Source organism: Ursus arctos, unplaced genomic scaffold, assembly GCF_023065955.2.
Source record: "Ursus arctos isolate Adak ecotype North America unplaced genomic scaffold, UrsArc2.0 scaffold_2, whole genome shotgun sequence".
NCBI classification, from domain to species: Eukaryota; Metazoa; Chordata; class Mammalia; order Carnivora; family Ursidae; genus Ursus; species Ursus arctos.
This window is the reverse complement of record NW_026622874.1, coordinates 8457094-8477503: the sequence shown is the minus strand read 5'-3', so window position 1 is coordinate 8477503 and position 20410 is coordinate 8457094. Positions and strand designations below refer to the sequence as shown.

At 56.5% G+C, this 20410-nt stretch overlaps 2 protein-coding genes across 3 annotated transcripts in view; one reads left to right on the top strand and one right to left on the bottom strand.

Moving 5' to 3' along the window:
- The window catches only part of SUSD4 (sushi domain containing 4), a 92059-nt gene extending 87513 nt beyond the window's left edge, over nucleotides 1-4546 (bottom strand). For both annotated transcript variants that reach the window (XM_048225213.2, XM_057315462.1), the window contains exons 1-2: nucleotides 4466-4546; nucleotides 3865-4062 (exon numbers count right to left, since the gene is read on the bottom strand). In XM_048225213.2, coding sequence (XP_048081170.1) covers nucleotides 3865-4027 — 163 coding nt within the window. In that variant the 5' untranslated portion in view covers nucleotides 4028-4062; nucleotides 4466-4546. The remainder of the gene's footprint in view (nucleotides 1-3864; nucleotides 4063-4465) is intronic.
- A 13446-nt stretch (nucleotides 4547-17992) lies between these two features.
- Nucleotides 17993-19840, top strand: CCDC185 (coiled-coil domain containing 185). Its single transcript, XM_026509025.1, has one exon. The coding sequence runs from the start codon at nucleotides 17993-17995 to the stop codon at nucleotides 19838-19840; it is 1848 nt and encodes a 615-aa protein (XP_026364810.1).
- Nucleotides 19841-20410: the final 570 nt, after the last annotated feature.

Here is a 20410-nt window from a genome sequence, read left to right as displayed (position 1 = left end):
CACCCTCCTGGCTCCCCACGGGTCTGCTGTTCTAGATCAGCCCTGCTCTCCCTGAACAGGCAAGCACATGACCACCCCCACACTTTTGCACAAAGTGTCTCTCCCCTTGCAGCGCTCCAACCATCCCTCCCTCAGACCTCAGCCTAAGGGCCACCTCTGCTCTGGAGCCTTTCCTGATTTCTCCTCCAACCTCCTAGACCACCTCCAAATGGAAGTGGCCTCAGTAGCCACGGAACTGGCATTTTTGTGACCACCCACGGTCATTATTTTCTAAACAGTATGGCAGTAATTTAGGACTCCCTTCTGCTGTCAGTCAACATCGGCCAGGCATCTCCCGTGTGTCACGTATTGTGCTGAGCGCCTGAGACAAGAGATGAATAAATTCCGGGTTCCTGCCTTCAGTGGGCTTACAGTCCAGTGGGTGAGACGGCTCGATGAGGGAGGGTTATACTTAGCACACTGAGAGCCCAGGTGAGGGGACGGCCCAGTGACCAGGGAAGTACGAAAGAGATTCTGGCACTTGAAGTTGTTTTGAAGTGAAACTTGTTCACTGGGCAAAAAAAGAGAGAGGAAGAAAGGGTTGTTCTAGGTAAAAGAACATTGTACACAACAGCGCTTAACACAGGGTATGGACGGGCACTCAATATTTCCTGAATGAATAAAGCGAAGGCCTGGAAGATTCCGGTGCTGTCCACCTGCACTTACTGCGTGACTACACGGTTTCCGTCCACACACCAAGCCCTGAAATAAGGCAGCACCAACCCCGGTTTACCGACGGCGACGCTAGGCTTCCAAAGTCCAAGGCCCCAAAGCTATGGAGTCGCAGAGCCCCGGCCTGCATTCCTGACAACGCAGGGATGTGCTCATGAATCCGGCTTCGGGGACCGACTTACAGAGCAAATTCTGAGCCCTCTTCCCTGCAGGTAAACACCCAGCGGGTCTCTGGAGAGAGAGAAGCAGCTAAAACCACGCTCCCCGCAGACTCTGGGGACAGCGGGTCCTGTGTCTCCCCGCAAACTTGGTGTCAGTCCTCTAAGGGTATTTGGTCTTAGTGGCCCCAGATGAGGGCCATTTTCCCTAACTTACAAAAGACAACCTGGAAAGAGCCACCCAAAAGTCACCTCGAGCCAACTCAGGCTCCCAGATTCTCTCCTAGAACTCGGAGAATTGAAGTGAGTCTGCCGTTCTAGGACAAAGCGTCTCCTTTTTGACAGATTTCTTTCCCCCTTCATCTGATCGTCTTCTCAGTTTCTCCCTTTCTAATTTGGACTTTCTCTGTAATACACGCATTGGACACATACTTTTTTCTCCTAGCTCAGACTATAATATCTTACTATTGTGCTCTTTCTTTTCCTGGTGAAAGCAATCAAAAATGAAAATCCACAATTTAAAACAGTATCTATTAAGCATGCACCTTTTTTGTGAATAAAAAATAAAGGGGGCGCCTGGGTGGCACAGCGGTTAAGCATCTGCCTTCGGCTCAGGGCGTGATCCCGGCGTTCTGGGATCGAGCCCCACATCAGGCTCCTCCGCTATGAGCCTGCTTCTTCCTCTCCCGCTCCCCTGCTTGTGTTCCCTCTCTCGCTGGCTGTCCCTATCTCTGTCAAATAAATAAATAAAATCTTTAAAAAAATAAAAATAAAAAATAAAAGGAAAGCACTCTGGGAGGGCTGGTTTTCAGCTCTGTGAATCACGGGAAGATTATGCGGCCTCTGCTCCCCCCTGGGCCCTTGCATTTGGTAACTGGGAGCGATTCTGGGGTCAGAAACAACATGTTTAAGGACACCTCAGTCCAAAGCACCACTTATCAGCATGGTGCTTGAACCATTATCCACACATCACCTGGGAGCTTGCTGGAAATGTGGACTCTTCCACCCCTCACCCCAGACCAACTGAACGAGAACCGGCCTTTCAGTAAGATCTCAGGTGATGGTACGCACACCCGGGTCCTAGAAGCCCAGGTCTCGAATTAGGGGATTTGCTTTCATTACCATCCTGGAGCCACGACGTGAGTTTCTACCCTTAGAAAGAAGTCTCTGTATAGCGTACTCCCTGGAACCCCCCACCACCCTCTCCACCCAAGCGGTCTATCCACAGGGGAATCGTGAAATGATAAATCCTCTCCCAGAAATCACCCTCGCAGCCTGAAGGAGTTCAGCGTGAAACAGAGGTGGTGCTAGCCTTTCTGCAGCGCGTGAGCGCCTGAGAACGAACAGCGCTGAACCCACGGCTCACAGGCAACCCTTCCTCCCTGCTTCTCCTTCAAGGCCTGGATGCTGCTACTTGCCGTCTTCTCTCTCTGGAGAGAGGGGTAAGGGGCTAACGTGAGCCCGAGGGGGCCGGGCCATGCACTGAGCTCTGAGATCCTTCAGGAGAATCTCTGTGAACATGAACAGCAGAACCAGGAGCACAGCCCCGTTTGAGAACTCACGCGTCCAGGAACAGTGGGCAAGAGAACCCCAACGATCCATCACCTACACGGGAGAAATGGACCGAGGAGATGGAAGGATGGTATGGAGCTGGTTGGAGGAGTCAAAGCTAGAACGGGGGAGGGGGGAGCAAAGAAGGAAGGGAGAGGCCCAGCCCCACTCATGCTCTCCTGCCCACCTGCCCACCTGCCCACCCACCCGAGAAGCAGAGCTAACTCGGGAGCATCCAACCAGAGCCCCACAGGCCACACAGCGGCTGGCCTGGCCTCCCATTTGACCACGTCCTCTGTGAGAAGGACACCCGCCTCAGAGACGTTACTACAGAACTAAGAGCACCCAAAAAGTCACCCCTTGTTAGAAAACCAAACAAAGCCAAAACCGGGCCCCTAAGGCGAAGCAAGTATCCACTCACTAATTCTGACACCTGCACACCCAGAAAGCTCCCTTATGCTCCAGACATTCGGATCTCTGCACAATGCCCGAGTTCTGGATTGCTCTGCTTTCCCTCCCCCACGGTTACTAGTTTTCCCCTCATGTCCCTCCTTCTTCACCTTCATGCTCTGAAACAGCAATATTTTAAGCAGGAAATGGTTTATTTATAGCAATCGATACCTGCTTTTCCACCAATTATCATTTATTTATGTATGAACAGTAGTTCAACTCCAAAACATGAGTCTGCCCTTTCGCAGGTCCACATGAGCAAGCTTTCCCAGAAATCGGAACCGACAGCGATGAGCTCCCAAATGCAGCCCGGGACTCCATCCGTCCTCCTCCACCGCGGCCCACAGAGCGCCCTCTCCCAGAACCCAGCACAGGTAGAGTCAGCCACCGATGCGGACCAAGGCTATGAATTTTATTTCAGCCAGCTTCCCCTTCACACACACGCACTTGACTGTATTCCCCTGTAAATCAGACATGGAGAGGCAAAGCCATCCTCCAGAAGCACCCCTGCGGGGACCCCTCTGCGCCCCTCCCCCACACGCAGCTGTGCGGGAACACCCGCCTCCCGAGGAAAGACAAAGTTAACTTCCGGACAGACCCGTCCCTCCGCGCCAGCCTGGCCGGGTGCTCAGACCTTTCACACTCACGAGGGGGTAGGGGGTTGGCAACTTGCCCTGGCCCCTGTCTGACACCTGGCCTCTGTCCGCGGAGGGCACCGACACGCGGCAAAGGCCCACAAACACGCGCCGACCACAGAAACGCCCTCTCCCCCTCTGGCTCTCCGGTGGCCCAAGTGAGAATAATAGGCCGGCTCATAGTGCCCCCTTCGGAGGAGCCAGGGTGAGCGGCCCGTGGGCAGCTCCAGCCACGATGCGGCTGTGTGTGCGCCCGGGGCGCACCGCACGCAGGCATCTGGGGGAACTCCGGGGGTCCCTGCGGAGAGTGGTCTCAGACCGGCGACCTCCCCCGCGGCGCGGGCCCTGTGGTCACTCACCGCCCGTGAGCTGTGCGGGGCCGAAGCACAGCGCCAGCTGGATCCAGAGGACGGCGGCCAGCAGCCTGCGGGGGGGCGGCGGCTGCGGCGGCGGCGGCGGCGGCTGCTGCTGCTGCTGCTCCAGAAATCCGTCTCCCGGGCTCGGGTTCATTCCATGATGCATCTTTCGTCCACGCACCGCATCCGGCTCGCAGGCGCCTGCAACCGAGAGTGGACGCGGCGGTGCCCGGGCCGCGGGACCGCCCCTCCTCCGCCCCCCGTCCCTGAGGGAACCCCCGACCCCCACCAGCATCACCCTCCGCCTCCCACCCCTCCCCCGGCGCGCGCAGCGGGAGGCAGCGCCGCGGGGCGCCGCGCGGGCGGACGGCGGGGGAGGGGCGGCCGGGCCGGGGTCGCGCGGGGACCGCGGCCGCCAAGTCCGCAGCCTCCCCGCGTCTCCTGCTGGACCAGCACTTTTCCCCGGGCCTATACGTGTCACTCTCGGGCACCTGGCGGCGCGGCAGCGGGTCCCCGCGCGACCCCCTCGCCCCGGGTCCTGCCCCGGGGTCGCAGGGGTCCCGGCGCCGCGGCCCCTCCCCGGCCCGCGAGCTCCCGCGCTTACCTGCGGGGCTCCTCGGGCAACCTCCTTCCCGCCTCCGCCGCCTCCCCTCGCCGCTCCGACCCGCATCTGTGCGCGACCTCTGCCGCAGCCGCCGCCGCCGCGCGAGCCAGACGGAAGCCTCGGCGGCGCCCGCGCCCGCCCCCCGCCCGCGCCCCCCCCTCCGGCTCCCGGGGCGCTCGGGCGCGGGGGGTGGGGACGCCGGCCCGGCCGCGCGCCCGCCACCTGAGCTCGCGAGCGCGGCGGCGCGGACAGGAGCGGGAGCGCGCGGCGGGCGGGGGCGCGCACGGTTACGAGCCCTGCCGCCGGAGCGGGCGCGCGAGGGGGCGGGGCCTCCGCGGCTCCGCGACCAATGGGAAGCCCGCGCGCCTGCACCTGTCAGCCCCGCGGCCTGCGCGCCGCAGGACTAAGTCCCGCCCGGGAACCGGGACCCGCGTGCGCGGCCGGGCGGCCTCCCACCCCCGCGGAGGGACCTGCGACACGTCCATCCTCGATCCCCGCCAGGGCTCCGCGTGTCCCCTGGGGCCCGCGTGGCGACCGAGACTCTTCCCCCTCCCCGCGCACCCCGGCGTTTGTCCTTCGGGATCCACGGGGGCGCAGGTCCGAGGCCCGCGCCTTGGAGACGCCCCGGCCCCTCGGCCCCTCGTGGCGTCTGCGCCGTCTGCGCTGGGGTCGCTGTGCCGCGGGGAAACTGGGGGTGGGGGGCGGTCCGTGCAGCTGCGGAAGGCTGGTTACCCCCAGAAGGGAGGCCTCTGGAGGGGTGGGTCGCAACCCAAGGAAGTCGGGGTGTTTGCTCCCAGTCCTGAGGGGACTCCCGCGGTGCGGCGCACTTCCCCCCATCGCATTCTCGACCCCCCGTCGCCCCAGGTGCCCCGCCAGAAGCTGGCCTCTCTCTAGTTGAGGGGTGGACTAAAGAGGTGGTGCTGGCAGACGGCACTTGACAACCAGTGGCACCCCATCATTCCGCAGCAGTCTGTGCACTGAAAACCTTGTTTCTGATACCACCACCGAATCATCCCTTGCTTCAATCGGCTGTCTCAAAATCTCACGCGCTGATGGTCGTTCTGAAATTATAGTTTACTGTGTCTTTTACTGGGAGTAATCTTAAATTCTTTCAGGATAGGTTAACTTTTAGTAGGTAAGTCAAGCTCAGTGTTTGTATTTATTTGTTTATGCTTTGTCAAATGGAGATGGCAGCTTTGCACGTAGTAGGTTTGAGATTTTGACTGGCACAAGTTCATTCCTACTAACGCTGCTACTTTGGGGGGGTTGGCATCTGAGCTGGGCCCCCTCCCACATTTCCGAGGTCTTATAACCGACCTCTGCTGTTTGAATACTTATTTCATTTTTTTCTCAGTAAATTTTCTAAAGCTTTTCTACTAGCCATCAAATCAACAAAGCTGAAAAATATTTGACCGTGCACATGTTTTTACAGTAGTAAGAGATGAATCTATGTACTACTGAACTCTGTTCTCCAACCAAAGTGCAATCCATTTGTACAGAGACTATCAGGATTGAAAGGAACCCGCACGTTTTTCTGGTCCAAACACGGGATCTAGGCTGGAGTCCCCTGACATTTCTAATGAGCGGTCATTCGACCTCTTGGAATACTTCTTGAGGAAGCCTTCTATCTGCCAACAACTCTTAGAAAAGCCTCCCCGGCAAAGCTTGTTTCTGACCAGCACATGATGAGACTGACAAGTTATTTTGAATAATTTTCTTCTATTCATGCAACTTAAGAAGACAAACATTAGGGTGGCTGCCACAACACACCAGTTTGCGGGGTTTCTGCGGTACCTCCTGTGTTCGTCCGCTGAGGGAGCCCTAACCACATACCCCTGGGGGGGGGGCGTGCACAAGACAGGTCTGTTTTCTCAGTTTTGGAGGCTGAATGCTCACGATCAAGGTGTTGGCTGGTGTGGTTTCTTCTGAGGCCTCTCTCCCCAGCGTGAGGACGGCCACCTTCTTCCTGTGTCCTCCAGTGGTCTCTGTGTGTGCACCCTGGTGTGTCCCCCTCCACGTCCTCTTATAAAAACACCATTCTACCAACCCCATTTAAACATGATTACCTCTTTCAAGGTCCTCTCTCCAAATGTAATCACATTCTGAGGTACCGGGGGCTAGGGCTTCAACATATCAATTTTGAGGGGACACAATTCAACACATAACATCTCACAACAAAAATGAGAAATCCTACAAATGGGGATGATGAAGGGGAGGGAGATTAATCCATTGATTCAGGAGCACCGAGCCAGTGAAGGCCTCCAGTAAACCCCATGCTCCTCTCTTCCACTTCAAGGGTTCTACCAAATGAATTATCCTGAATATATTATAATATGTACTCTTCTCCGGAAGAGGAAGAGAATAGGGTGGATGGGGCGCAGGCAAGAGCATCACTGACTCACTGCTAAGTGGGAAAACCACTTCTTCAATCTCCCTTCTGCTCTCATACAGAATGTCATCTCCAAAACCAATGTCAGTGCGCAGAAGTGTTCACACAAAGCCTTGGGGTCTCCTCGGAAACCAGGAGAGCTCCACGGGCTTTTCTGGGGTGATCAGAGGCCCCCCTCGGGTTCCAGCCCTTTCCTCCACCTACAAAGTTCTTTGCTGTTTTCCCTCACTTTTCCCTTCCATCCCCCAGCCTCTCCCTGCCCACCCATGAGTATTTTTCAAAACTTACTTCTTTTTGGAGGAAAAAACTAGGCTTTCACTTCCAGTGGCCAACAGTATTTCATTCAGGATGTATTACTTGAGCACCAGCTGTGAACGGGGCACTGTACTAGGCGCTGGGGATGTGAGAGTGAACACAGACACAAAACATCTCTGCCCTTCGAGAACTTACATTCCAGTGCAGGAAGACATGCTGAGCCGACGAAGGAAAGCACTGGGTCTCTTAGATGCTAGGCAGAACAATAAATATATAATACGATAGATACATAATAAATATAAATAATAAACCAGGGAATGCGTGGAGGAGAGGCGAAGGTCAAGTCCAGGCTAAGTCGTGGAAACAGAGCGATCCCGTTCACGGCAACTTAGGACGTTACTCCTCTCAGCGTCTCTGCTCCAAAGAGTCACTCAGGGACCCGCATGCCTTCTGCATTGTGGCTCTGCCCTCCCCTAAGATAACATCTTCTCACATATAGTTGAAGCCAGGTCACTGGCACATCCAGGGTCCAGACTGAGGGAAAATGGTCAAGAAGGGAAACCTAAGGCAAACATTTCCTTTCAGGTGAGTGAGGAGAAGTTACCGAAATCACTCGCGGGAACCTGGTCACGCAGCTGTACCTGGTTACAAGGGGAGCTGGGAATGTCGTCTTTAGTGGATGACCAGAAAGAAGAAGAAGAAGCCTGGAGTGGTCAGGGGGGAGCTTCCAGTCCATCCCATGTTCTGTGCAAGGCAAGAGGTGGGATTTTTTAAATAAAGTAAACGGGGGAGCCCTCACGGGGGTGGGGGGCTTTCAAGGAAAGCCCTAGAGGAGGTAAAGGAGTGAGCCATACAGTTTTCTGAGGGGAAAGAATTTCCAGGCAGGAAACAGGAGGGACATTGGGGGGCTGGATCAGGTGGGTGATGGGGAGCCCAGGGGCCTGAGGTCGAGAAGTCGCCTGGCCGAGGGGACCTCAGAGGCCTTGGCGATGATCCAGCTTCTACTCAGAGTGGGAAGAGAAGCCATGGGAGGTCTGTGACCAGGGATCTTGAATAGGAAGGGGCTGCAAGAGCTGATGTCCAGCATTGGGGCGACGCCACCACTCTGTGCCCTGCGGTCCCTTCTGCCTCCTTCCTGCATCCTCTCAGAGCCCCGGGGCTCTCACCTCCACCAAGCACTTCCCACACAGAACATGAGACAGACCGCCAGTTTCCCAACACCCATCTTCCATCCATCCCCCCACGACTGCGCGTGGCACAGACTGTGACCAAGGCCTGCCCATGCCTCTGACTAGATCTCAAGTCCTCAGGCAAGAACAGTGCTCACCTGTTTGGTCCACCAATGGCTGAGCACAAAGCTGGGAACAGAGTAATCAGGACTGGTCTTTCTGAATTACTTAGTTACTGTTAAGAGCTCAGAGCATGCTAGAACATTAGCCTAGCTTTGCACGGATGCCACGCCTGAACACAGATCTAGAATTTTCAAAGCATCTGATGCGCCCTCCGAGTGGAGAAGAGCTACAGCCCAGGGTGGGGAACAGGATGAGTGTGCCCAGTCACCTCTCGCTCACTCTGCTGCCATGCAGTGTGTCCTATTGGGTACCGACACGTTCCAGTCACCGTGCTAGGAATGGAGGTTACCGGAGGGGAGGAGACAGTCTCTGTCTTCAACGAGTCTGCGGGAAGAGCTGAGAAATAAATCTGCACTTAGTGTCATGGGACAGATGTAAGACTGGAAGTCACATAGGACCCTGGAGACAACCCGACCCAGGATGTCATATAAGTGTGTGTGGGTGCGGGGAGGAGGAAGGGCAGAGGAGGTGCAGGGAGGGTCCCAGGCACAGAGAACAGCCCCTGCAAAGACCAGGAGGGAGGGTGGGGCCAGAGACCAAGGGCAGAATGGAGAAACCAGGTTGGGAAGCACCCGGAAAACTTTGAGAAGCACAGAGCTGCAGGGAGGAGGCTTAGCGAGGCATGTGGGGGAATGCGGCTTGTGACTGGGGTCTGTGGAGGGGGAGCCAGGAAGGGACTGTTCCCTGCTGGCCCGCAGATACGTGAAAAGCACGCAGCATCATTAATCCATCGGAGCACGCCAGTGACGACAGCAGACAGTTTCACCTGTCACGTGGACTACAAATACAAGCGTGACGATACCGGGTGTTCGGTGACAACGCAGGGAAAAGGGAAGGGGTGTAAGTTGCTACGTATTAACCATGTCTTTGTTTTCTGTGTTCTGCTGCATGGACACAGGGTGCTTGCTGACCCTGGAGACACAGCCCCTCCCGGGGCCAGCCGAGTCCTGGACGTAGTAAACCAGAGCCCACACATCCCACCACCACTGGCTCCCACACTCAGTCCCCGCCCCCGGCTTCCCCTGCCTCCCGGCCACCTGGGGCTTCCCTGTGTGCCCCTCAAGACTTTCGTGCCTCCTGTTTCTAGGGAACCATGAGTGTGACAATCTTTTTCCTTCCTGACAGTCATTTTCTTGTCTGCGCGTCTGAACACAGGGAACGGCAACATAGCCTGGGCACCCTTGAAGCTTGCGTGCACCTCGGAGGGGGGCAGACCGAGCCTCGGCTGCACGCTCACTGTCCCTCCTGGAAGGAGCCCCGGGAGGTAAATGAAGAGGATCACACCTGGGAAGCAACTGAGGCATGTCCCGTACCTGGTAAGTGTTCCAGACACGTCCACGGCAGATATCCTGTGATGGTGGGAAATTGGGAACAGCCTGGTTCAGGGGAAGGCACTCGGGGGAGCCCTGCAGACCCGAGGCGGGAGTTAGGTCTCCATCTAATTGATGTCTCCCTAACGGACGAGCTGAGAGAAGACGGGTCCAGTGCCACAGAAGCGGCTCACTCTCTCCCGGCCAGCCTGGGGCGGGAATGTGCAGCACAGGGACTGAGGAGCTGAAGTCGGGCTGCTCCATGCGGTCACTCAGGGGCACAGGCACAAAGCCACTTCGCTGTCTGCAGCTCATGACTTTCCGGAGCCTCTGGTCTTCAGCTGCCTTATAAGACTCGACGGTGGCAGGACCCAACACAAGTGACGCTCAGGTCAACGAAGGGCGGAATTCTCTGCTACTTTGAGCTCCAGACGAGAGAAGGTTGTCAGGCAGGGCCACACGGGGGGTTGTCCCCAGGGGCAGAGTCCCAACAAGCAGGAGTTCCAGCCTGCAGCTAATGTCTGGCAGGTGGGACGCAGTTAGCTGGATCCCATGGGCTCCCATGGATCAGTTCATCTGAATAATTTTTGAGGCTCTGGGACCTAGGGGTTACACCTGGTCCAATGAGAGCCAGTGCATAGCGCCCCAGAGTGTGGGTGCCCAGCGAGGGAAGCAGTTAGGGGTGTGGATTGAATCCACTGCTCGAGAAGGGCAGCGTCCCAAAACTGGGTCAAGAGAGCGCGATCAAAACATTTTTACATCAGGGGCGCCTGGGTGGCACAGCGGTTAAGCGTCTGCCTTCGGCTCAGGGCGTGATCCCGGCATTACGGGATCGAGTCCCACATCGGGCTCCTCCGCTATGAGCCTGCTTCTTCCTCTCCCACTCCTCCTGCTTGTGTTCCCTCTCTCGCTGGCTGTCTCTCTCTGTCGAATAAATAAATAAAATCTTTAAAAAAAAAAAAAACATTTTTACATCAGCCCATAGGAAGGAGGGTGAGGCGTGTGGGCCATGCTTACAAGTGGCCCCCATCTATTGTGCTCACATTCCACTGGCCAACGAGTCACGGGGTCCCACACAGATGCATAGGGACCTGGGAGAGGCAGCCCCGGGGACAAGTTTCTGGAAGAGAAGGAAAGCTCAGGTGTCAGTGGGCAATGAGCAGGCTCTGCAGAAAGGCTGTGAATTAATGTGAACTCACATGTTTCTTTGCTTTTCTCCCCCTCCCCACCCCCTTCCTCATTTCTGGTTCTCCTGCTCACGCACAGCCTCCTTCAGGGTGAGGCCCATCACGCTCTCTTGCTTTTGGTTCTTTCCCCAGCAATGAGTTCTGCGTCCCGTGGGATTCTCACCCAAACAAGCCCCGAGTCATCTCAACACACAAAGACTGCTGCCACTTGGGAGCCCGGCATAAATACCCGATACGAAGAACATCATTTCCGTGTTAAATTTAGATCACAGGGGTGGGGTCAGGGGTGGGCAGCAGCGGCAGAAATGTCCTCTGGGCATTTCGCCTTTCTGTTTGATTCCGAATTGGATACATTTGCAGTGAGGTTGAACTTTGACCTCTGGATAGCAACACCGGGTTCTTGGATTACATCAAATACTGCACAGCTCATGAGGTGGTTTCTCGATGTCGCGCCCTGCCATCGAATCTTCCCTCTCTCTCTCTCTCTCTCTCTCTCTCTCTCGCGGACCAGGTAGGGTAAGCCGTGCCTTCAGAAAGACTTCCAGTGGTTAATTATATTAAAAATGCTATTTTCCTGACTCTTTTATTTCATCTCATCTATCACCGCCTGGTCTCCTGGTTTCTGTAAGACTCTTCCCTTTAAAGCCACTGTCAGCGTGGCACGAACGCGGCCGTCAGGAAGGAGTGCTTCCTGTCCCGTGGGGTCACTGACCCGACATCCGCCCAGCACTCATTCAGCTCGGCTATGACCTAACCCTGCAGCCCTTGCACACGCAGTCTGTTTCTTCGGTCCGCAAAGACGTGTTCCATCCTAGTGTGACGGAGTGCTGCTGAAGGCCCTGGGGGTCCAGGACGGAACAAAGCAATGACGCCAGTCCCCCCAGAGCTCACCTTCCACAGAGGGAGACTGGCAGTAACTCACCCCGTTCCCCATGCCTCCAACCCAGAAGGGATTTCCTTTACCCGGGACGTCCCCGCTGTTTCAGGACCTTTCTTCTGGCAATTGCTGCTGTCCACCGGGCATATCGAAGTGGACGGAGAGCAGGAACTAGGTCTTAATCTTGATTATGCCAAGGGCAGGGCTAATAAATGATTATCAGCTGAATGAATGAATGAGTGTGTCTTTTCACAGAAACACAACCAGTGTGGCCAAGGCAGGCCCTGGACATACTTCAGTGAGTGATGGGGACAAAAGCAAGCGTGTCCACTCTCTCAGGGAACTTCCTGGCAGACGACTTGGTTAATATTCACGGAGCCCAGGGCGCCTGGGTGGCGCAGTCATTAAGCCTCTGCCTTTGGCTCAGGGCATGATCCTGGCGTTATGGGATCGAGCCCCACATCAGGCTCCTCCGCTATGAGCCTGCTTCTTCCTCTCCCACTCCCCCTGCTTGTGTTCCTTCTCTCGCTGGCTGTCTCTACCTCTGTCAAATAAATAAATAAAATCTTTAAAAAAAAAATATTCACGGAGCCCCCACGTGTAGCCCTGCGGTGGACCCATACCACCAAGGACAGGGGCAGGTGCTTTCGCTGGGCTTCGAGAGTCCTCGGGGGTGGGGGGCTGTCCATCTGGTCGGGGAGGTCAGGGAAGGCTTCCCCGGGACCAAGACTTGAAGAAGGAGCCCCGTTCCACGTGGAGAGGACAGTTACCGATGTTGCCCCGAACGGTGGCCGTGCAGAGAGTAGACCAAGCTGCCTCTGTCCACTTCCTGCAGACAGCCGCGTGGCCGAGACCCTGCCGCAGCTCTACGTGCAGACGCCGAGGCTGGAATTGTGGGGCGCTGAGGTTGCCACCCAGCTGATGACTCCGGCAAAGGGCTCACGTGCACGGCGTGTTACCTACACACACACTCAGCAGACCCCTCGGGCCAGACCCCCATGGCAGAGCGATCCCCCCTCGCTCCGAGCTTTCTGAAGAACACATTTCCTTTGAAGTGAAAGACCCCAGGCTCAATTTTAACCAACCAGAGAGGGAAAGACAGACTTTAAAAACTCCACGCTTTTTTTTAAGTTTTAACAAAGACCGTTCTTCTCAGAAAATACTCAACAAAATGTTGAGGATGAAGAATGACCCCAAATCGGGAACGTTATGATGTGCAGCTCTTCCCCCCCGCCAAGTTTCTCCTGGAAAAACCCCTCCCTACGTTTAGCATTACAAACTCTTTGTAATAAGATTTCATAAATAAGTAACTGTACCATTTTGTGTGTCTGGGTCACCGTCAGCTCTGGAAGTACTATTTTGACTCCTTTTCTTCACAAGAATTGGCTAATTACCATCTCCTGCTCTTAACTGCATGAAGGTGACAAATGTGAAACACATCAAAATCCTAGGATGCCGCTCAACCTCGAATGTCTAAAATCCTCTCCTGCCCTCTGGTCCAGACTCGATTCTGCAGCGCCGGGTCCGGTCCTCCCTCCGCCGCCTCGGGGCGCCCCGTCTGTGCCCCGGCAGAGGCCAGTCCCACCCGCGGGGCGGCTGCTCGGGTCCCACACGCGCTCCGCCTGCGGCGACCTCCTTCCACACGGAAGCTCACACGTGGAATGTTCCCATCGTGGGTAAGTGCTGGTCTCCTTGGAAACCTGACTTTCATAGTGCCAGGCTCTTACCCCACGATTTTCTTTTTTTAAAGAAAGAAGTTTACAGGCTACAATGTTCATTCTTCGTTCGGCGTGAACCTGAGGTTTCCGTGTACTGCCCTGGGTGCTCACATGACACTGTTTCTTCGTTACTGTTTGGTGGGTCCGGCGTTGTTAGCGCGTCCGTGTCTCGCGTGCACGCGTACAGAGTGGCTCTGCGCTGTTTGCAGAAACGGTTACTTTGGGGCATTTGTTTTCCTGGGTGAGGTGAGGAAAACGTGGGGCGGGCATGAAGGGCTGAATTCCTGTGAAACTGCTCCAAAGCTGCATTTGGAAAATGCATCATTTACCCTACCCTCCAGTCATTGAGAAAAACACCTTTGACCCAAATATCATCTTCTTAGAAAAGGTGATCTCAGAGCAATCCGATAGAAATATACCATGATATATATTACACACAGGGACAATTTTAAATTTACTAGCAGCCACATTAAAACAAGCAACGTGTGAAATTAACTTTTATAATATATTTTCTTTGGTCCATTTTTGTGTTCAAAATTGCATCGCAAGTACCCGGTATAAAAAAAGGTGTTGAGATAGTTTATCTACCCTTTCACCGTCAGTTTGTGGACTCCAGTGTAAGTTCTAGAACACCTGACAGTTGGAACCACCTCCAACCATCTCCGAGAACCAGGAGCTTTGCTGAGACGGACCTTGACGTGGCCAGAGCCAGCTTCCCAGGAGGGCGCAGAGCATACTCCCATTTCAGAGATTAATTTGAATTGTGTGGTCTGAGCACGTTTGGCGTATTTTCCAGAACTCTGACAAATGAAAAAAAGAGGCCCACATCTTTATTTGGCAGAAGGCCCAAATTCTGGGACCACCAGTGAACCGCACTGAGGATTTTTCTGCCAAATAAAAAGAAGGTCGATTGTTCCCGGTATCGAGGGAATGCCTGGCAGCTTCGCACTCACAATACAATCTCTTTCATCTGCTCCAGGGAGGAGCCCGTGGTCTCCCCGGGGGCTTCATCCAAAGCCTGCCCTCCTGTGCTGTGCTCCAAGCCTCCTTGGCAGCCCTCAGAGGAAACGTTTCCCTTCCAGTCATTCCCTTCCAGTTCCATGTTGTGGGGCTCACCTGCATCTCACCACCAAGACTGCTGCTCCCAAGGTCACCTCCACGGAGCCTGTCACTGCCACTCAGTCCTGCCCAGGCATGTCCGGGAGGAATCCACCCTCAGGTCCCGGTCCCTCGACCTCTGACCCAGTCCCTCCTCTCCCCTGACCCCTGTCCGGGTTCACCTTCCTTCTTGCTCACCTGGATTACTGAACCCATCTCCTCGCTGGCCCCTCTCCAATCCCCCTTCCTTCTCCCAGCTTGCCCTCCCCACTGCTGCCAGGCTGAGTTGTAAAATACAGACCCACTCAGATCACTTCTTTCAGTTTCAAGACACTTATGGACTCCTCCCCATTGTCTACACAGTGGATTTCCAGCCCTTTCTATAAGCAGAACCCCAATTCTCCTCAATGAGGTGTCACCGAGAGCCCCAGGATATAAAGCAGGGAAAGCGTGAGCTGCTCTGGGGGCAGAGGCGCAGGGACAGAGGCCTCTGGGCTGCCAAAGCCACCCAGCGGCCTGGGGCCCACGGCAGCTACCGGCGATCCTGGAGCGGGTTGGGGAAGCTCGGCTCGCCGGCCGGGCGTGGAAGGCCCCGTGGAAGCCGGGCACAGCCACACTCCTGGTGTCATCACCTGCACGCGCTCCCCCAGCACCCCCTCCCCCCAACAGCACACACGTGACCCCGATGAGCCAGGCGTTCCTGCGGCTTCTGCCTGCTGTGAACTCCTGCCCGTCCCCGTCCGGTGGGATCCCGGCTGCCCAGATGACCCTCTAACCCTGTGCCATGATGAGGTTAAGACTGTGCCCTTTATTCACTCAGCAACAGAGGCGAGAGCCATCCTGGGCTCCACCAGGAATTCCGAGAGCCCTCAGGGGGAAGCAATGGGCCAAGAGCCCTGAATTGGGAATTTGAGTCCTTGGGCTCTTGGCCTGCCTCTGCTCTGTACTTGGGTCTTTCCATTCAGCCCTCCACAGCTACGGTCTTACTGCTCTTGGCATCATAATAATGATGATTCTAGTGGTTTCTATTTTTAAGGCAGCAGCGACATGCCAGACACCGCCGTAAGCGTGGATTAACTCACTTTGCTTTACAGAACGAAGCACAGTGTTTACTGGACTGAACTCCCTCTTTCCAGTGACGTTTGGAGCTGAGATGCACGGATGCTCTCCTGCAGGGATGAAGCAGCCAGAACGGCGGGAGAAGCATCCAGTCGAGGGACTCTGTGGGTCGCAGCGCTGGCTAGGGCAGGGCTCCTGGCTCTCGGACGCCTTGCTGTGCCCCCCACAGCACTGCTTTGCTGTGACTGCTAGTGGCTGGTACTGGCCACAGCCAGGTTTCCAGGCAGGGAAATTTCCAACAGAGAGATAGTACACGTGGGTACCAGCATGACTCACTTCTTGCCTAAATAGATCCTGACTTAAAATTATTCCATTTCAAGTTGAATTTGATTTTTTAAAAAAGTCACCTCCTAGTAAAAATTGCCATCACAAAATCATTTTTCTAACAATGACGTGAGCAGCACCAATAGAAATGTCGGAGGCAGCAGCTGTGGGGCAGGTGTGTGAATGGGCCCCCACCCAGGCGGGACAGGCTCCCGGACAGGGCTCCGCTACCCCGTCAAGGCTGTACCACGTGGCCGCAAGGACAGGGCCACCACAGCCCTCTGGTGGACATGCAGTCATCACTTTCCTAAAGGCACTTCATCTCAGGCAGCTCAGGCGGCTACACCAGTGCCTACACCGAAACACCACAGGCTGGGGCTTAAGCAGCAGTTACTGGTCCCAGTTCTGGAGGCCAGGAAGGCCAAGATCAAAGCGCCAGCCCATCCCGTTCCGCGGGGGGGGGGGGGGGGGTGCTGAGACAGCCACCTCCCCGCCACAGCCTCACATGCTCCTCTTCCTGTGCGGACACCAATGCCACCGGGGGGCCCGACCCTCATTCTCTGACCCTGATTACCTCGCGAAGGCTCACCCCCAAGTGGTGTTAGGGCCTCCATCTAGGAGTGGGGGGCAGAGGGGGTGCCCCAACGTCAAGTGCGTGTCCTGAGAGTCAGCATCGTGGAAAACCCCTCCCAAGGACCAAGTGACCTTTGGGGAACTCCGTGAACCCAGCCAGGTCTCAGATTTGTCTCAAGGACATGTTATCAATTCCTACCGGGCCTGGCTGCCCAGGTTGGTGCAAAGCTCCAAGAAGAGGCCGGTGACTCACAGGGTGAGTCCTGCTGGGTCCTTTCCTTTAAGGAGTGACCATATTTGAAGAATATTGCCCAGAACTGCTTCCCCGTTGTACCCCAGACAAAGGAACTCGGCCAAGACCCACAACACAGGATGAACACGGCAGAACCTGCTTTTAAAATTACCCTAATTCCATTCTTTTCTTAAGCTGGGAAATCTGCAGAAACTTCTGTAAACCCATATATTCATTTAAGCCTTACAATTCTTAACTGAGGCTTAGCAGGACATCAACATAACATTTACTAAGGCATTGAAGTGCTAAGACCTTGGGGATAACTTTATCTGACTCTCAGGACAGCTCCCCTCCTCCATTCCCTTTTTCCAGAAGGTCAGAGACCACACAGGTGGAGAGTGGCCAAGAATGTTCAGACGCCTCTCCAGGATCATATCCAGTGCTTTTCCCCGGAGCCCGAGGAGCCTCCACAAGGAAAAATAATCTCCCAAAACTGGATAAAAGGGACTAAGAGCAATGGATGAGGGTTCAGCGCAGCAACTCGCGGATCCTGTTTCTGAAGTGTGCATACGACATTCATATTTTGACAAAAGCAGTAATTGCTACACTAGGGAAAAAATAGACGAGCCTTTTTCCTGTTCTAAAGTTTTAAAAAAAAGTAAACAAAACATACTCCAGCCTGCTAACTTAAAACGGCAAAAGGGTGGGGAAGCCTGCGAATGGAAGCCTCCCCCGCCGCTCACTCAGCACACGCACACATCGTGGAGGCGCTCGCACGTGGAGGCCCCCCCGCCCTCCGACCCCCTCCCCGGGGCACGTCGACCATCCCTCGCGTTCTATTCTGGAGTGACACCTTCACGCGGGTTTTTTCAAAATCCTGCTAGTTGAAGGTGTACAAACGCGAGTTCAGTCCCTGCCTGAAATACGGGGGCGGTGGGGGTGGCTTCTAGTGCACCCGCAGCTTTGGAGCCCCCTGATTCCTGCAGTCCCTACCCCGGCCGCGCAGCTGCCTGAAGGCCAGTGGCCAAGGCGCATTGTGAAGTGGCCAGAGCGTCACAGGCGCGGACCCCGGGGTCGGGGGTCGGAGGGCGGGGGGCGGGGGGCGGCGCAGCACCGCGGAGCCGGGACCCAAGCTCACACTCCAGGCGCGAGTATGGAGGGCTTGGGCCGCTTCTCCCCGCGCTCCCTCCTGGACCCGGGCGGGAAGCGCGCGTCGGGGGCGTGGCTGCGGGGGCCCGGGGCGCGGACCGAGCAGTGCGTGGACTCTGGGGCCGCGACCCCGGGCGAGGGGAGCGAGGCCGTGGCGCCCTGGCCCTACCCGCGCTGCGCGCCCACCGCCCGGCCTCGCCGGCGCAGGTGCTCCGACTCGCCAAGGGAAAGCCGCAGTCTGACCGACGTGGCCACGAGGGCCCCGGACCGTGCCAGGAGGTCCCGGCCCCGCGGCCCGCACCTGGAGGACGCCTGGGGCGAGCCCGGGCCCAAGCCTCAGCCCGGAGGCAGCGTGCACAACCCCGCCTGGCGGCGGCAGCCCCATCTACAACACCGAGGGCCTCAGCACTGCCCTCCGGCCCAGGGAGACTCGCCCCCGCCTTACCCCGAGGGAGCGTACACCCCGCTGAGCGGGACCTTCGGGATGGAGAGGGCGCAGAGCGGAGACCAGTGGGCGGTGCCGCTGTGCAGAGGTCCAGGTCACTGGTCCCAGTCCTCGGCTCTCTCCGAGAAGTCTTCCGTGCCGTCCCAGGAGTTCAGGGCTCAGTCGGCGTGCGTGTGCGCCCACAAAAGGGACGGCAGTGATCTGCTGGAGTCATTAGCCAGCCAGCTCTCCCAGCCCTCAGTCTCTAGCAAAGAAATTCAGAGCCCGCACACCCAGATCCTCAAGAGCAAGCTGGAGGAGGCGGTCATGTCCTCCAGGGACCAGAAGATCGTGGCCCTAGTGCTGACCCGGCTCAAGAAGGCCCAGAAGATGCGGGAGCTGCAGCAGCAGGCGGCGGCGGCCTGGGAGGAGCTGAAGCGCTCGGACCAGAAGGTGCATCTGACCCTGGAGCGGGAGCGCAAGCTGCTTCTGCAGGAGAGCCAGGAGCAGTGGCGACAGAAGGAGCAGCGCGTCCGACGGCGGGATGGCCAAGCCAGGACCGCTCCCAGGTCGGATCGTGCGTGCAGGGCGCGGCCGGAGAATCCGCAGGGAGCCCGGGCAGTGGCCGAGCCTGAGCCCGCGCCCGCGCCCGCACCCGCACCCGCACCCCGGAGGCAGAGCCTCGAGCTGCTCTTGCAGGAGCCCGAGAGGATGGTGCAGGGCCTGCGGGAGCAGGACTGCCTGCAGCTGCAGGAGAGGCTGGAGCAGGCCTCTCACCGGAAGAGCCTGCACACCCTGGAAACCCAGAAAAAGGTCCAGGAGACCAACCTCAGCTCCCTAGTCAACTACCAGGCCCGGAAGGTCCTGCTGGACTGCCAGGCCAAGGCCGAGGAGCTCCTGAGGAAGCTGTCCCTGGAGCAGAGCTCCCAGCGGCCCCACGAGGTGCCGCAGGGCCTGGTGAAGGAGCGCCCGCGGGAGCTGAGCGACAGGGCCCAGAAGCAGCAGGAGCAGGTGCAGCAGGCTCGGCGGCGCGCGCAGACCGCCGAGGCGCGGACGCGCGCGCACAAGCAGCTGCTGGCCGAGCTGGCCGAGCAGAAGGTGCAGCAGGCCAGGAGTGGCGTCCAGAGGAACATCGGGGACAAGGTGCAACACATCCATGAGCTCAGTGTCCTGCGGGAGAAGAACCATCACATCCTGAAGCTGAAAGCCGAGAAAGAGGAGAAATGCCACATCGAGGGCATCAAGGAGGCCATCAGGAAAAGGGAGCACAGGATGGAGCAGATCTCCCGGGAGAAAGACGCCACCTTCGAGGAGTTCCAGAAGATCTCCAGGGCCTCCAGGAGGGACCACGCCCGCGCGCTGGCCAGCAGCTTCTTGGACCGGAGGGCGCGCGAGGCTCCGCACGGGCCGGGGCCGCAGGGCTGCTGAGAGCTGGGCACGCAGGGGTCTGCGCAGGGACGAGGCAGAGGCGAGCGACCGGATGCGCCCTATAATCTCCTTGTAGCTGAGCACTGATTTGAAAAAGTATATAAAATAGCTGCACTTTCCTCTCATGAACTAGTTCATTGATTCGTGCGGGGAGCTGAGAGGGTTGGGGATAGAAATTTGTGCATTTTAAGAAAATGACTTGTAATCTTAAATTTCGATTTAAACACAAAATACTAGCTCTTCAGTAATCTTGGAAGCACACATCAGGCCCATTGTTGAGGAACTAGAGAAAAGTCTACAGGACGGGACGCAGTTCTGGGTAGTAAGTCTTTTCCTGTCCCAGAACTTACAAAATTATAAAGGGATGCTTTGAGGGATAATTAAATAATCAGTGTAAGGTGAGGTGTTGAGGTACTGGTCACAAGAAATCTCCGAAAAAGAAAAGAGATTGTGTCAATGTATGAGTTGGGGTGGGGGGTCTATAAACACGTAGATTTGGGAACTCTTAGTACTTCATCCCCTCTTAGGTGTTCATAACGCACCTGAAAGTTCTAAAGGCTCTGAAAAGGC

Excerpts from the sequence above, each read along its gene's own strand:
- CCDC185 (XM_026509025.1), top strand. The coding sequence starts at position 17,993 with ATGGAGGGCTTGGGCCGCTTCTCCCCGCGCTCCCTCCTGGACCCGGGC.